Raw genomic sequence first — 18,496 nt, forward strand, 5'->3', positions numbered from 1 at the left:
CAAAGACCTCGGCAAAACGCCGGCGTATAGCATCCAATGACTCTTCCTCTGATAATGGCATTTCTGATCCCTCTGTGGACTTATGCAATTTATCGACTTACTCAGCTGATCCTGAGAATTCCACCACTGTCTCTATTGAAGCCCAAGCCGCAAAATCAACTAGGTCTTCAACGATGAGTAATCTAGAGGCAAACAAAATTTTGAGGATACCGCAGGCAAGACCCAACGATCGACAATTTTCTTCCATGACGGAAAGGCCTCCTCAGCAAGCGCTAAGCTCGAGGTTAAATCCTAAACAAACGTCGAATCAGCTAAAATCGCGTTTGCCTCTAGCTCAGCGAGTCTCTGGACCCGTAAACCTTGAGACTCAAACATGCAATTGGAAACTCTGTCTCCAAAACATCCACTCAGATGGCAATGAAGTCAATTTAAACAGAGGAAATATCCTATAATTGCTTGCTTGTATTCCACCATTGCGAGCGACCTCATCAGATGATATTAAAATTGTGGAATATATTACTGAAACGTCTTCCGACCAAGTCCTTCTTCACATTTCTTCAGCGGCTGTAAAAAATATGCTACTTCAAGCAAATGAAGATCTTTTGGTCCATGGTTTAGATTTTACTCTCGAGCCACCTGCCCAAGATTCATTTCATCCTCCGAGACAAATCTTGACCATGAAGTAAGCCATGGAGCCGCCAAGCGAGCGGCCCTGCGTCAGTCTCTAGCTTCATCTCCCGATATTCTAGACGCTGCCACGCATCAGTCATTTGAAAGAAGAGCTAACAACGCGAAAAGATTTCCAAACGGACCACGTAAATAGCAATGACCTAACGCCAAACAACAAGAGCTAATTCTACTGTCATGGAATACGAGAGGATTCACGCTCTTATTTAACACATTCCACAAACCTTTGGAGAATGTATTCGTCATATGTTCACAAGAAATGTGGCTACGAGATCCCCCTACACGCGATGCTTTTACCACGCTGATAAACCCAGCTGGCAAGAACCCAAAAGGCCGGCCTTTTGCAGATCTAATAACTCTTTTGAAAATCCAGAACTGGTGGATGTTGGTAGCCTCCACGAACCCAAATCCATTTGTGCAAAGCACTTTGATCAAACTTTCGCTGAGAGCCACTGTTTCTAATCTCTTAATAATAAATGGATATTGGAATCCCGCTATGATCTCATCAACATCCTTCATCCAGTCAGTATTGAATGAAATCGACCACACTTTTCTAGAACATGATAACGTTTCCGTACACATCTGTGGGGACCTTAACTGTAGTTGGTTTAAATTCGATCTACTTACCAAGTCAAATGTTCGGTTGCCTGATCTCGAAGTCATTCCGAGGCGCCAAACTTGGGCTAAGGATCTCCTGGTACGTAACTGTCAGATGTTAAATGGAACAATTCAAGGCGTCTCTCCTGCTAATCCGATGTGGCATAGCATGGCTCGAACAAATACTCTTGATTATATTTGGGCCTCGACAGATTTTCTTAAAAAAGCCATTTCTCTTAATGTGCGGCCGATGACATCTAGCGATCATGATATGCTGCGACTTGTTTGGTGCGGAGAGTATTGTAACATGCCAAATAATATAAAAAATACTCGCACCAACTTTAATCAAATGCCGCAGGAAATCGATTAAGAACTAATCGATCTGCTTTTGCCCATCTAAGCCACAGTCTAAACGTACTCCAGACAGTAGAGTACACGCCGCTGCTGATGGACCAAACCCAGACAATTTTCAACTCAAAGCTTCGGGTCATTGCCAAAACACCTATATAGCTCTGAAAAAGCAGCAGCAAAAAAACTATTAAGGAAAGATCTTAGGCAAATCAAAAGAGAGCTGAGTGACCCGCATTGCAAGGCAATGGAAGTCAACAAGCGGCGGCAATCATACCGAAATTGGCTAAGATCACATCTAATCATCATTGATCAAGGACGAGCAGAAACAATGCTAAAACTTCTGGTACAGAAAAATACACGTGAAATCTGGCCCACTTTAAATAAAGGCCGCTCAAAATCTACTCCAGCAATTTCAAATGAAATTTCAAGCGACAAATGGCGAGAATATTTCACCCTAATATATGAAAAACCTGTATTCGAAGTTCTCCCGCCGTCCGATATGATAATTTCCACTTGGGATATTAAACCTTCCTGCAAAGAGATTGAATTTGCAATCTCTAAGCTGAAAAATTCAAGAGCTGCTGGCCCTGACCAAATATCAAATCTTATGCTCAAAAAGCATAGAGTACACTGGGCCAAATTTATCCACGAGCTGTTTTTTCAGATCGCAATTAGCAAGAGGCTTCCCTCTTCTTGGTCAAAGGCAATTGTAGTTCCTATATACAAGAAGGGCTGTCGGGCCGATCCTGCAACCTATCGCCCGATCGCCCTTCTCGACACTATTAGCAAGATTTTTGGATCTTTCTTGCGCCAACAGTTGGTAAATTGGGCTCTCTCAACTGGAAAACTTGACTGTCAACAAACAGGTTTTACAAAAAAACGTGGGAACCGATGTGAATCTTACAATCTTGTCACTCTTAAAACTGTCAGCATTGGAGGCAATCTTATTTGCATTTGTCGACCTTCAACAAGCTTTTGACGCCATCAACCGGACTAAACTATAGGCAAAAATACGCTTGTGGCATTGTCCAGACAATCTGTTAGATCCCATCATCGCCCTGCATTCTAATACTTCGATTCAAATCAGAGTCAATTCACAAGGCGACCTTACAGATCCAATAAGAACATTTAAAGGCGTCAAACAAGGTTGTCCACTTGCAGCAGATCTTTTTAAACGGTTCATAGCTGATTTACCGGAGTGGCTAAAGTCTGTCCATTGCTTTCCTCCCAAGCTTAACGGTTACTTTGTAAATCACCTGGTCTACGCTGACGACATAGTGTTGGTCGATCAAACACAAATTGGCCTCCAACATCTTCTTTCTCGCCTGCAGGAGTTTTTATCTTCAAATGAGCTGTGTTTAAATGCAGAGAAAACAAAAATCATGTGCATCGGACGATCCATGTCAAGGAAAGACAAGTCTTTCCAATGGCGCATAGAAAAAAAAGCACTAGATGTCGTCAAGTCAATCCATTATCTAGGTGCAATGGTCAACGACTCGGTTTGTGAAGCTGCCTGGATTGGCGATTTGATGACTAAAATAAAGATTTTGAGTCTTCAAGCTGTTAAAATCAACATTGACTACGGGAAATTCTCCATCACACCCGTTATAATGTTTTATCTCCAAAAAGTAATCCCAACAATCACCTTTGGCGGCGAAGCTGCCTTGAATATTAACTACAACATTTGGAGCCAATTGGAAGGAAAGTTTTGGAGACGTGTTTTGAACCTTCCGAATTACATCTCAATGTCAGCCCTGAGATACGAGCTAGCTTTGAATTCAACCTATATGACAATCATCTGGAAATCTTTATCTACCTTGCGTAAGATACTACTTGGTTCCTCTATACCAGCATACAACATCTTCAAGCCGGGTAAAGAATCCACTGTCAATGTCCTTATTCATGCATGGAAGCTTAAACTAAATCTAATTATGGTTGAAGCAGGCATATCTGAAGAAGAGCTAATCCAGCGCCCACAACAAGCTAAAAAGAAGCTAGCAACATGGGACTGGATCACAATTTACAACAGCCGCTTAACCCTCAAATCTACCTTGCCTCCTTCCAGAAGTATGGTCAAATTACACAGTCAACCAAAATATCTCACGAATTGTTCATCGCGTCATCATAGGGCACAATTCCTAAGGCTACGATTGAACGCTCTAAACACCAACGAGATACTTTCGATGCGCAAGAACAAAGAAACAGTCAACAATAACTGCCGATTCTGTAAAACAACAGAAGTCGAGTCTCTAAAACATCTAGCAGCCATATGCCCTATGTTGACAGGTCTCCGCGAAGTGCATTTAAAGGAATTCAAACCACAATCCTATGTGTCAGATGATTGGTGGGACTATGCTGTAGCAGGTCATAACATCAAGCTCTCCTGTAACTTAATCAATTTTTTCGATGAAGTTCTAAAGTTAATTCCTAACTGAATGTCGTGAGTAATTGAATGTCACGCCATCACAGTCAATGTAGTTTTATGCAACCGTGTCTCCTAACAGTCCAACTTGTATTGTTAAATCTGACTTTGACAATTCTAAGGAGGAGATGGAAATGAAAATGCACTTATTTTTCTCTGAAATGTAACAAAAACATGATATAACATATCAAGTTGAAGTTTTACAATAAAAATAAAAAAAAATAAAAAAAATAACAGCGCAAGGAGAACAGTTTTGTTAGTTTAATCCCTTCCAATATGGCGTTGCAATCAAGTCACCGTAACAGACTAGAGTCTACAGCAGTGGAAGAGACGTCGCATCCACAGGAAGACACGCCCACCACAGAGGAAGTATTAAGGGATGGAAGATGAACATCACGGCGCGTAGCTACTCTTCTAGAGATTGCCAGACTCTCCGTGAGTTTGCTTCAGGGAATTTGCATTTACATAGCATTTCTTTCTTAAACTTTCTGCCTTCTGCTTTTCTACTCTAACTCGCTTTCGTTTTCTTTGATTCCTAGAAAACAGCACTCAAACAGACCCTACCTTCTGGATCCATTCGGCTGATAGCTCACCGCTGAATCGAGGTCTCCGTCCTCGAATCAGTCAGGTCCTCTTTCATACTTCACGGGTAGGCTTGGTCTTCTTTTCTTAAACGGCTCGTGTAGTTAGTGGGTCAGTGTTCTTTGTACTGTCTTTGGCAAATCAGAAATTGTTGTTTTTGTATATGTGATTGCGGCAAAGTCAGATTGTTGGAACTACAATTCCCACAATCCTTTGCAGCTAATTTTCCGATATAATTCCAGACTTTCAGGTTAGCATTTCTTCATTCTTTTCACTGGAGTTGGCCGACTTTTAATATTATCACTATTCTGTCACAGTCAATACTTTTTCCTTCTGTTATATTAGCATCTCACGTGAGGCGGAGTTCTGAGTGTTCGTCTTTCGTTACTGCAACCTAATACTTCTTTCACCACTTCTATTCAAGGTAAGGACCCTATAGGGTCGATTGGGTTGATTTGATTTGTGACAAATTTAGTTTCCTCTGTTATAATTACTTCTCCCTTCCACTCATATAGCTGAGCGGAACTGAGGAATTTCCAACATCCTTTCCGGAGACCGGAAACCACGGTCTACACTTCACAACACCTGGTGTAGGAGAGCACAGGACCCATGCTCCCTAGCAGCTCAGCCCAGGGTTTTATCCCACTTGAGGGTTTCCCCTCGTACTTCCTGTGTGATTTCAACCTCAACATTGTTGGGTCGCATAGGTGGTGTCAGGGGGATTCTTCTTTTCTTCTCTATCGAGATTACAGCTTCTATAGAGAACACTCGGGAGAAAAGGTAGGACACTTTCAAGAATTATACTGTCTATTGTATCTGCAATATTTAACTGGAAGACCCGTGAGACTTCCAAGTAAGGTTTGATCACAACTCTTTAGTTCTCGCTTGTCAGTTCTACCAGTTTCAGACTGACTCCTGACTAGACTTTCTTGATTCAGCTCTCTTTTGTCTTATGGAAAGCATTCTTTAGTTCCTTGGTTGGCGTACCATACCCTCCAGGCCAGAGTATGGATAACAATATTCTTTCTTGCCCCCTCATCGGTGGTGATAGCTGGGCCCTACCAATTCTCAGCCCACGTCAGTAAGGCTCTCCATTGTTTCAGCCCTGGTACTCTGACCATTCTCCAACCTAGGCCCTATGTACTCTGCCTACCACCTTATAACTCTCCTTTGAATGGGTGCACCTTTGGGGACTCATAGATCAGGTTCCATGATTGGTGTATGTCATTTGGCTTAGCCCCCAAACACGGTACAGATGAAGAACGTCTCAGTGATAATAACTAGGCGATAGGCCGAGTACATAAAGGTCCCAGTTGCCCTGTCCTGGTAAAAAACGGATTAGAAAAAAGGACCTTTCACCTTGCTACGTGTCTCTCCTGTCACTGTACTGTTGACTGTTCATGGACAGAAACATGTCTTCTGTGTTCTCCACTAAGCTGTGACACGTGATCAATTCCATACATCACGAGCATGGCGCCTATGGGTTCTCTGGCATTGACGCTTGCAAGCTGTGATCACATGCTGGGTACGGACACGCCTGAGAACCTAGGGATACAATCACATTCCGATTCCTTCCGTGGGGCATTCTTCAGTACTAGTGCAGAGGCCAGGATTGAGGAAGAGACTCCGGGAGATTCAACCATGTACCACCTCAGGATCTGTGATTTCCCTCTTCCTGACCCAAGATAGGGGACTCTGCAACACACCCCAGTATATTCCCAGTTTGTCACACCTTGAATTCTCCCAGTTTCACCATTCTAATACAATCCCAATCTGACAAATCCTCTAAGCGCACAGTATCCCAGTCCAAACAAATGCAGTAAACTGCCAGCATTCACAATAACAGTATATTCCCAATTGAACTGCCCCAGTGCTTTCCTAGTTACACCGGAACATGGCCAGCGAAACAAGGGCCCTTGGTGTTTTACCCAAATATCTGATCAAGTTCCCATCCGGACCCAACAGAGATCAATTTCTCTGGCTTTGATTGAACCTTTTTTTGACAAATGAAGTGATTGGATCACGGTTCCTACCGAAAGCAATCAAAAACAACAAATGCCGTTTCTGCTCATTAAAAGACCAAGTGGAAACCTTAAAACCCCTGCTGTTTTGTACGGGACTGAGGGAAACCAGAACAAAACATTTTTGCCAATTTTTAAACAAAAACAATGCCCCATCCATGAGCGCGGACGCCTGGTAGGCTTTTGCTTTAAGTGGGGAAAAGGTGTCAGTAGCCATAGGAACAATCGTATTTATGAAAAAAATATGGCCATAGTGGAAAGTAAAGGACCGGATGTGGCCTAGTGGGGGATAGTCAACCTTGTGGTGTGATAAGTAGCGATTAACATACCAAGTTTGGGAAGAATATTTAGCGGCTTTCTCCCTCCTTCTCCTTCACCCTTTTCGTCTCTTACGGCAGTCTCTTATTTGCTCTTCTTCAGTTTTATTTCTTTTTGACCTATCTTTAAGGAGGAGGAGAGGACTGTCATTTCTTTTAATTTTGCTTACATGCATTAATAAATTAACGCAAATGAAAAAATAATAATAATAATTACGTGGATTAATATAACTGTTGTGGAGATCTAGGAAATTCCAAACACTGAGTAAAATAGCTCAGGGGGTTGTGTGCCTGCAGCAAAAAACTGTATTCAGCCTACAGGCTAAGGTTATGAAGCAAGTAAGTTGGCTCAGTGGAAAATGTGCCTGCAGCATAGATCTCCTTGTAATAATGAAACATAGGTTCCTGCCCTCCAACTGTCTCATGTTGACAAAATGAGTCCCATTAAAAAAATACCCCTTTGTGGCAGCAGAAATATTCCTCCCAACATTGGAGAGTTAAAAAAGAGGGCTATTTGTGTAATAATGATGAGGAGATACAAGCTTACAATTTAAAAACATTTGACCAAATGATGTACAAATAAAGCAAATAAGTAAGATAAGTATGCACATGCCAATTAATGATCTGAAAATCAGTACTGTCCCTTCCCTATAGTGCCAGCCGAGAACCATGGAGGACTCAGCATTCCCTGTGTATTTTTAGCTGGTGTATTTTGCCATACCCCAAAAGACCACACACATACCCCACCCAAAAAACAAAAACTACACATAAATATAAAGACAATTTTCAAATGCCTCATTCCCACTCACTGCCACAGGTAGAAACAATGACTTTAACATCCCAAAGCTTTGTATTCAGTGCACTTCAGCAGTCAGTAGGGTGCCAATTGTTGTAATTGCCCCTTTTGAGTTTCAGTGCCTTGCTGGAGCCAGAAGGCTAACAAGGGGGAAGGCCCAAAAGGAACATTTGAAAGTTCAAATAGACACATCCCAGTCTCCCCTCACAGTCATTGCATGCATGCATACTATACTTTTGGGCTAGTCTTAGTTACTTGGGTCCTGCCAACAAGCGACATCCATGAATGCACAAAAGTACAAACGGTGCTGTTATTGAGCGATTTATTTTCTGACAATGTATTCCTTTCATGGTTTACACAAACATCTTCTGTAGAAAACAGAGAAATGCAATAAAAAATTGATGTACACATCAAAATGTGTGTTTTTCATTTACAAAGTGTTTTTCTTGTCTACATAAGTTTATTTATTAAAAAGGCAACTATTCAGCTCTGTATTCGGCTCCAGCTGAACACTTGTCTAACTATTCGATATTCGGCCAAATACTTACATCTACTATTTGGAACACCCCTACAAATATTTGTATACCTGCCTTCAGCATTGCTTTCTGAACCTGTGCAACGATACAAAAGCATTAGCACAGAACTTTGCACTAATGCAAGTGCAATTAGCCTTGAGGCAATAATTGCTCCACTGCAAGCAAAATATTCTTTCATTGCATTTTCGCACCAGGTTTATCCTTTGCTCTGGTATCAAAAATACATTGAAAAAGTTTGTTTTTGGCACTAGGGCAATATGAAGTCGGGTCTCAAGAGTTTCCATTTCCGGTCTCCAAGCAACTTGTGAACAGACCTTTTGCATTGAGTTTGGCCATTTGTGCCCTGCACAAATCCGTTTTAAATATACAGTAATATTGAAAGAAAAAATGAATACAAATGAAATCAAGTGTACTTACCACTTGAGCTTTTACAGGCAACCAGTACCACTTAGCATACACAGCTCGTCAACACCCCCGTTCATGAAAAATCACACTGCCAGTAACACATGGCTTACCTTTTTATTATGTCATGTAAAAGGCAAAGCCATGGAATCCGGTCCTATGGAAGTAGAGAAACAACAAATCTTAGTATGTTTAATCAACTCATGCCCTATCTCTTAATTTAAAATGAATGTATTTGTGTGTAACATGTTTTTTAAAAAAAAGAGTTTGGGTTAGAAAAGTTAGAAATGTCAACATTAAGGTTTCTACAGAGTGGGCCTCATCACGAGTTGGGCGGTACCCCGGCTGTAATACCATGCGACTAATAGCCTTAGCACCCACCGACCCATCGGTATTACCATCGGATCACGGGTTGGGCGTTAACGGTAAATCCCCATTCCCCATTGGGTCATTGCATCCAATGGGGCATTTTCAGTGCGAATACTGTGGGCTAATACAGCGGGTGGTAATACCGCCTGAAAATAGGGCGTTAAATGGGATTTTCACCTCCATAAAAAAGCTGGAGGTAAAACAGCCCATTTGGCGCCCAACTCGTGATAGGGCCAACCCTTAATGCAGTGGTAAAACCGTTACCACCGCATTTAAGGGCTACAGCCCAACTCTTGATGAGGCCCACTGTCTAAAAAAAGGCATCAGACAACAAATTGAACCTTAACTCACTCTACACTACTACTACAAACGAGCCACTAACTATAGTAACTATGTACACTACCTAATACCTAAAGGGAGCATGGTGTGGAAGTGCTGTAGCATGACTGGACGTTTCATTTGTAGTGTGATGGATTTTCTTCAAACAGAGCATGTTTAGTAACCATAACGTTGGAATTCAAAACGTTTGTAGACATTACTTCTGATAAATAGTAACCTTAAATCTTTTTTTTAACTGTCAAATCTGTGTGTGGGTGCGCGCACGTGTGCTTTTGCCAATGATGCGCGTGTGTTTCCCAGTGCTGTTGCGGAGTGTGAGCTCCATTCGGAATAGACATATTGAATCCGCATTCCATATCCACATTTGAACGGTATCCACATTCATAGACACATCCCGAATACACATTCGGACCCCACCTTTGCAATCCGCATTCAGACTCCACACCTGCTGGCATATTTGTTTAACTTTGCCTCTAGTGCACACACGACCAAAGATGTCGGCGAGCATGTCAGCAGTTCTCTGGAAGGTGGGTGGGTGTGTGCTATCCCTATTCATGACCGTGCACTCAGAAATCCGTGTCATGCTATATGTGTGTATGTGTATATGTGCGACAGTGCAATGTGCTATTCTCATCCATGTTAATTTCCACAGAAATCCATGTTAAGAGGCCACGCCAATTGGGGCCTTTTTATCTTACTTTGTTTCACTTAGAATGTGTAGACGGAAGAAAGAAACAGTGAAGGAAGTTCAGCAATCTTTTTTTGGTTCTTGAACAGGAATGGCAAAGCGTGCGCCTTCTCGACCTTGAGGATAGGCTCCGCTCTTGCATACTGACTTTATTGGTATTCATCATCTCCCTGTATTAAAGCAGCTCAGCTGGATGAAAACCCAACTTGGTCCTATCTTGTAGTTAAAACACCTGGCTTTGTTGTTTCATCTAGTATCGCCTCTCCACACAATCTACAACTTAGTACAGCCGTCAGGCCATACCAACTTCCAACCCTCTCAAGTGTTGGTAATTGGTTCAATCGGAATCGTAAGTATAGTATTCTTCTCTTATAGCATGGAAAGATAAGTATGTATCTCGGGATTTGTTCCCCTCCTATACACAAGCATAGCATACTCCTTAGGCCTGATTTGGCTATATCTTCTCTCGTTTTTCCCCAGTCATACTCAAACAGTTTTTTCTTTACCTTTGATTGGTTTATTGTAAGGTCTTCCACGGTAGACCCTAGATCCATAAGCAGTTCATTCATTTCTGTTTTCAATCTGGTTATAGAGTCTGCCGAGGTTCGGGTCTGTGCCGTTCCCCATTTCTCATACAGGGAATTGGCTGGTGGGTCTAATAACTTGGCATAGGACATCAGTGTCTTCCACTCAGCCCTCATGGCGAGTGAAACCAAACCGAACTTGTGGCGAATGATAGTTTGGGATTGATTTGACTAGACTTAATGTTTCTTACCAGAGCTTCCCTTGGAAAGTATTTAGGTTCTGTCCAAGATCATGAAGATTTATGTCCAAACCATGCAGGATTGTTGGTTCCATCTGCTGGGGCGGATTGGAGTTGTAGTCCAGAACAACTCCATGACTTGCAATATCCTTTTAATGTGTGATAGGGCATCTGTTATCACAGGTATATTCGAACCACAATGTGTACAATAAACATTGTATCAGTTCACATTTGTTGTTGCCATATCTAACATCATTGCTGTAAAGGAATGCCATCTGTGAGTCTGTAAAAGCATTACCTTTTTTGATTTTTATTAAAACAATGATGTAGGTAATTCTGTTTCTGAAAGTTGCGTTTGCTAATCAGTCCCCTTTCATCATGCTATGACATGGATGTGTGTTAGCCGTCTGTCCTGGGTGTCTCCACAACAACCATGTGTTGGGGTGCTGATTTTATTAGATCTGTCAGCAGCGTTTGACATGGTTGACCACTCCATCCTGTTGGATCGTCTCGCCCTAGCTGGTCTCTCTGGCCTGGTAGTGGTGTGGTTCTCCTCTTTTCTGTCAGATAGGGCACAAACATTGTCTCTTTCCCCTTTCCGTTCAGCCCGTCTCTCTCTTGTGGTGTTCTCCAGGGCTCTGCCTTGTCCTCGATTCTTTTTAATGTATCGATGCAACCACTGGTGGTCCTCATTCACTCCTGTGGCTTCCGATGCTACTCTTATGCAGATGACACACAGATTCTCGTCCAGCCGAATCTCCTGCAAACTGATAAGTCATCTCAGTTTAGAAGTTGCCTGGAGGCTGTGGGTGGTGAATGGGCTCCGACTGCCTTAGACTGAATGGGGACAAGATTGAGGTTCTTGTGGCTGGTCCTTCAGCAGCCACTGTCATGTGGACCTCTTCCTCCTGCCCCCTCTCTCTTGGACCTTTTCCTAACCCAATGCCTGTAGTTAGGGATCTGGGAATGAAGAGGACTTCTTCACTCTCAATGGAGACTTAAATGTGTGCTACATGTCATGGAGGACATCTTCAGCTAAAGCTACTACGGAATGTTTTACCTTTACTTACCACACACCTTCATGTTCCGGTGGTGGCTTCACTGGTAATGAGCCGCATTGGATCAATGCAACTCCTTGTACCTGGCAGAGCATCTGTATCTCATCAGGTGCCTTCAGCAACTTCAGAATTTGGTTGCCCGAGTGGCTGCCGGTTCTCCTTATGGCAGCCATATCACACATAGCTTGTGGAAGCTTGACTGGCTCCCCATATTAAAATGCACCAAGTTCAAATCACTGTCTTTCACTGGGCCGTGTATGGACAGGGAGCAGAATATCTCCAGACTAAACTTCAGCTTTATGTTCCTACCTGGGTTCTTCGCTCGCAGGATGGCGGTCTTCTTGTGATGACACGTTACAAGTTGGTTCGAACTGGTGGCCTTACCTTCTCAGTAGCGGATGCTAAACTGTGGAACCCTTTGCCATGGGCAGTTAGAGTCATAGAGAATCATCTTATGTTAAGGTGTGCTCTAGTTTCCTAGTGGTCATAGCCAATTCTTGTTGGTTTATCAGAGCCAAGATGCCTTTGGCGATCGTGCGCTTTAGAAATTTGATAACTTAACATGTGGGGCAATATCCAAGAAGCTGGCCTTTGAGCCTCCAAGAGGAAGGGCAACACCTAACTCCCAGGACACAGGAACCCCCTCCCTCGCACCCTCAGAAAGTTCCCTCGGAATTGGTACTTCAATGACAACACTGACATAACAAAGGCACTCTCACAACAGGGTGCTGACAACTGGAGTCACTTTGAAGTCATCAGATAAGGGAAGGGGATTAGTTAGAGCGGCAGAGAAGAGAGGTAAACTCAGAGAGGAGTTCCCCCATCTTGTTTTCTGCTAGGGCTCTCCATCCTCCCTGGCCCTACCCACTTCACGCAGACCAAAGCACTCTGGATATGATGCCAGAAGGCAAAGGACACTTGTTACAATAGACTGGATTGGACCCCTTACAGCAGGCTTGATCTGTCTAATTCTCTATGACACTTTGCCTTTACAAGGAGAGGAAATCCTCCCCTTAGTTGATTCATCTTTAGACTCTCAGAAGAAGAAGCATTCACTGGCCCACTTTTGATAATGCTGTCGATAGAGCCCTCCACCACAGAGGTGAAGCCAGAAGGCATTCAAGGCAGAGGCTAGCTCTGCTCCCTAATCATCCCAATGTAACAGTGGTGGTGGCACTGCTGTGGAGCAAGGCGTCTCTTTTGCCTACACATGGGAAACAGGATCCTGGTCATTGGATTTATGGCCCTGCGAGCCAGCTGGGGAAACAACAAACTTTCACACCTGGAGGAAGGGAGGGCATGCATCATGGATAGATCACATTTTTGTCACAGCAGATTTGTTTAAAAGAAATAATTTGATAGTTCGAGGGGACGCTAGAGATAGCGACCATTTCCCACTACATTATAATCTAAATCTGTCCTCGAGTATGTGTAAAATATATCCTCCTATGAGCTTTGTTGCAGTCACCAAGGGAGGGGCAGCGATAAGGTGGAATAAAAAGGCAGTTAGGGAATTTACGGTGGCATGGGAAAAACAGATAAGAAAGATGATGGAAAATTGAGTCCAACTAACAGTTTGGAACTATAATGAGATGCTGCAAACATGCCTGAAATCTAACACAAAGAAGGGACATTTGCTGGGGAAACAGACACATTTAAACACCTTTGATGAAAAAATCAAGGAGGTAAAGATAAGTAAAAGAGTGGAGATTAATGTGTGTAGGTTAAACTCAACTTCCTTTAACTCATATCTAGAAAATAAGAAGAGGATCATGACCTATTATAGGCAGGTTCTAAAGAGGACCAAAAGGGAAATTATAATCCAAAGAAACCAAGAGATGATGATTCCCCTGGTAAAAAAAATGAGGCAAGAAACATTGGGTCAATGATGGCAGGAGTAACAAAAGGAAACATGACCTATAAAGAAGAGTGTCAAATTAGTGAGCGATCATGGGAGTCGTAGTCCAAAAGATCTGGAAAGCCACAGGTGGCAGACCCCTGAAATAGAGGAACGAGGCCGAATGGCACATTCCATTATAAGGCCATGCCACCTCTGGGGTTACCTGCAAGAGCCATTTTGCATATGGTATGTGGTATGCTATTCCTCATGCAACATGGCCACACACCATGTCCTTTCATACCTGGCCTCCTGATTAATCGAATGTAAGATATCTTCCAGGTGTTAGTACATATGCTCACTCTAATATCTGTTTGATTAAAAAACACGTCAGAAATTGCATATAAAAACGTTTTGTGGTTTAAAAACAAGCGAGATCATGCAGATAGATATTTTCTCTTATCTGTTAAACTTCAACAGTCCACAAAATAAACATACCACCATAAGCAGCTTCTTATCAATTAATGGCTATAAAGGTTCACAGAAAGATATTTTTGAAGAAATGTGTAGAGTTTATTGCGGCTTTAATTAAGTGTTGAAGTGACAGCTGGAATTCTCCTTTGTGCTGGCTCAAGTAGCAGCCATTGTGACATCACAACCACGTTGCAATAACTGATTACAGTTCCAGTAGTGATGTCAATTTCTTATTTCGGGTGAACAGTGATGTCATAAGTATCCTGTAAAAAGAACATCATTTAAGTGTCCCGGGAGGATAGCTCAGCGGCAACGTGCTCGCCTTGGAAGCAAGATGACCCGAAGCAACAGAGGTTTGGTGCCTGGGTCTGCGCTTAGAAACCTCTGGGTATTAAGTGTGTTATAAATACGCAACTAAGAGACATATTCCTGTAACAGCGCCACGATGTCCCCGGGCAGTGTAAGCGCTTTAAAAATGCAAATAAATAAATACATGTAAAGATGTTGAGGCTACCATGTAATATACTGCAATAGTGTACTTTGTGCACATAGATTGAAGACAGACACACTACAAGGCAACTTTGTACCATGAAAAAATTCCTTTCCATAGTGGGCTGAAATCATTGCCTGGCGTACTCTAATCATGACAGGGGCATCTCTGTGTAATGCGATTTGCACCCGGCTGCCCGAGGGTGTTAATAAGATCGCTTATTATTTAGTACCCTTATCTTCGCCACTTATCATTTAGGTCCAAATTCAGAGTGGGCCTTAGCGCCTGTGTTTGCAAAATGCTGGTGGCAGTAATCCATATATCCACCACACCAATACAGGCGGTCCGTCCATCTCTCTCACGAGTTTCTGCCTTTTTACGCTTTCATTTATGAATAGAGTTGTATTATATTTTATGTTTTTTCTATAGCACCCACACTGCCTGATGGTAGTATTCAGAGCCCACGCACAAACAAACGGGGGTAGGAAAGTACAGAAATGGGTACTCAGCAGTATCCAACCTCCAGTTGCCAGGAATATAAAGCAGAGGCTGGCATGAATGTTTGGCAGAAGCAATGGATTTCCTGGCCTTTGCAGTACTTTCTAAAGTGGAGATTGTGGCTGAAAAGCCAGGGGGAATGAATGGATTCAACCCTCCCCCACATGGTTTGCATCCCTTCAACCAGAACAATAGCGTGTTTTGATTGGTTATCTTAGATGCTTCATCAAGAGATGTGGGAGCGGAGGTTTTTATCCAGATGGTCAGCGGCCTGGATTTGTATATGAGGCAGAGCTTTCTGAATTCCATTTATTTACTTAGGTTTCTTGTAGCATGTCCGGGCAATCTGATGATTGTTTCAGAGTGCAAGAGCGACGAAGAAGAAGGCAGCCATTCCGCTTACTTCTTGATCATTTAGTGGAGCAAATTTGGATAAGGTAGGATTTAGCCGGTGTTACGCTCACCTGGCTCCCACAGGGGCGTCGGTCGGACCCGGACTGCTGCGGCCTCCACCCACGTGATGCGTAGTGCAGCGATGACTGACTGGATCCCCCCTCCAATTCTTGTCTGCTTGACCCGTAGAAATATTCTCCTACAAGTGGAGAGATGGATTTAGCCACTTGTGGATTCAAGCGATAGCACCCCCACTGTCCTCCCCTTAAATCACATCTGAAGTGCCTCTCAGCAATCTCACCTTATATTCTTGAAGGATGAGCCCTCCATCCTGCAAAGTACGCAGGGGCGCGTTGATGACCAGTTACTTCACTGGCCTGAAGATATTGGAAGAGTTGTAGACGAATCCTGACTCCAAAAGGTCCTGTCGAAGAGCCATAAGAATATAGTTCGTAAGAGTTCAAAATGTCTGGAATTCACTCCTGTCCAATTCCTCTTTTATCTTGCAGCTTTGACCCAATAAGAAGATTGACAGCTGAAAGCACTCCGGTAAAAGTCTGTGTTACCCAACGATGTCTGGTAAATAATGCCAGGGTTAAACTTGTTGCTTTCTCCTTTTCTCACAGGTGCGGCATAAGAAGATGTGGCGTGCTGATGAATAATACCTCCGGCGGTAAAATGAGGTAAGCATATGGCGGTTAAAGAGATTGTCTATGTTCTCTCTGCTCACCTTGTTGTTTCTTGTCCCCCTTAGGTGCCGGAATTCGGCGATGTAAAGATGGAGACAGCGCCCGATCGAAGAGATGCTGCGTGGAACGGTGAGTGTGGGCGGCGCTGCTGCTGGCGATGCGACGCGTTTAAAACAAAGTCTTTCCTCAGGTTTAAAGATGCGATGAATCCGGGATCAGGTAAGAAATCAGGTAATACTCTTGTTCTAACCTTTGCTTCTTCCCTTCTTTCTAGGTGCTCCAGGTTCGAGGCGGGCATGGCAGAAGGCTGGAAGCTGCTGCTGGCACAGTGAACGTTACGCTGCTAGATGCAGAATAACGCGAAGCGTGTGCTGCTCTTCGGGCGTGGTTTAAATAGCCTCCAAAGTAGTCCCAGGTAGGTATTCCTCCCCGACCACACCGGTGTAACAAAATAGTCGCTAAGGTAAAGTAGTCCCTTCCAGTCCTCACATGGGCTTGGATCTTCTTGCAGCATGGTCTGCATCAGGTAAGTGTGCACTTATGAGCCTGGCGCCTATGGTGCCAGGACTAATGTCCCTTATGAGCCTGGCACCATTGACAGCCCCTAGCAGGGATTGCTGGGTTTTCTCAAGGCAACATGATGCCTGCTCCCGGGGCTGATGGACGTGGTCTGGATGCCCGGGGGTATGCATCATGACAGCCGGCCTGCCGATTTCAAGCAGAGGATGTGGCAGGTCGCAGAGCTCTGTGCTCATTAAACCATTGCCAATGGTTTTGGCTGCAAGGCCACAGAAGATGCTTTGTACTGCCAGAGCGATCTGAGGGGTGAGCAGCAGTAGCCCGAAAATAATCCATTACCAGTTAAACGACTTACACAAGATGGGCCTCACCTTTCTTACCATGAGACCCGGACTGGTAACTGGATGGCCTCATCTCTCTGAAATAATGTTACCTTTTATTTGCAGACTTCATTCATGTGCCTGGTAACTGGATGGCCTCATCTCTCTGAAATAATGTTACCTTTTATTTGCAGACTTCATTCATGTGCCTGGTAAATGGATGGCCTCATCTCTCTGAAATAATGTTACCCTTTATTTGCAGACTTCATTCATGTGCCTGGTAACTGGATGGCCTCATCTCTCTGAAATAATGTTACCTTTTATTTGCAGACTTCATTCATGTGCCGGGTAAATGGATGGCCTCATCTCTCTGAAATAATGTTACCCTTTATTTGCAGACTTCATTCATGTGCCCGGTAACTGGATGGCCTCATCTCTCTGAAATAATGTTACCTTTTATTTGCAGACTTCATTCATGTGCCTGGTAAATGGATGGCCTCATCTCTCTGAAATAATGTTACCTTTTATTTGCAGACTTCATTCATGTGCCCTTTTTCAGGGACACATCATTTAGCCCCAACTGAATTTTTGTGTAAAGACAAGAGAAAGCTTTGTTTGGGTTGAATGACTGAGATGTCAGGTGCCCATTAAATATAAGTCCCCATTCCCATAGAGTCACAATGGTTCTTCCAGATGGGTAGAATTACCCAAACATCTTGAAGGACCTGTGTGATGTATCACTTGGGATTTACATATTTTTGTTGCATACGCTTCAATTTTTCATATTTTCATAATCACAAAAAAGAGTTCTTTTACACAAACATTGGTGTATACATATAAAAATAAAATTTCAGAAGTATTTATTTCACAGAGACATAGGGCCTCATTATACATTTGCCAGGCAGGAAACAAGGGTGTCGGTAAACTCACTGGCACCCTTGTTTCCGGTTCTGCAAACTCTGAGTCTGCCTGCCATGGCCTTTGTGCCCGACAGGTCTGACCCTGGTGGGCGCAGTGGCCACGGTAGGCAGAGCGATCACAGAAGCACCAGCACTATTAGCAATGGCGCCGGTGCTTACGTGTCCCCATTCCCATAGAGTCCAATATTGGACTCTATGGCAATGGGGTCCTATCGGACTCTATCGGAATGTGGCTTATATTTAATGTGCACCTGACATCTCAGTCGCCAGACTTGGAATCACCGAGTGGCACCATGAAGTCAGGTGCCAGTAAACCTTTAAGAGTCCAACGGCAACCCTCCGGTAGCACCGCCAGGCTTACCGCCAGGCTCACAATTTCAGGCTCGGTTTCCACTTCTGTGCACTGTGAGTGCCTTTTCAATTAGTGT

General features: G+C 43.4%; 1 protein-coding gene across 4 annotated transcripts in view; it reads right to left on the reverse strand.

The window, feature by feature from the left end:
• The window catches only part of IDNK (IDNK gluconokinase), a 261,636-nt gene that overhangs the window by 116,182 nt on the left and 126,958 nt on the right, over positions 1 to 18,496 (reverse strand). For all 4 annotated transcript variants that reach the window (XM_069625880.1, XM_069625879.1, XM_069625878.1 and 1 more), the window contains one exon: positions 8,825 to 8,868. In XM_069625880.1, coding sequence (XP_069481981.1) covers positions 8,825 to 8,868 — 44 coding nt within the window. The remainder of the gene's footprint in view (positions 1 to 8,824; positions 8,869 to 18,496) is intronic.

This window comes from Ambystoma mexicanum, chromosome 6p (genome assembly GCF_040938575.1).
Source record: "Ambystoma mexicanum isolate Mex_15411 chromosome 6p, UKY_AmexF1_1, whole genome shotgun sequence".
In the NCBI taxonomy this organism is placed as follows: Eukaryota; Metazoa; Chordata; class Amphibia; order Caudata; family Ambystomatidae; genus Ambystoma; species Ambystoma mexicanum.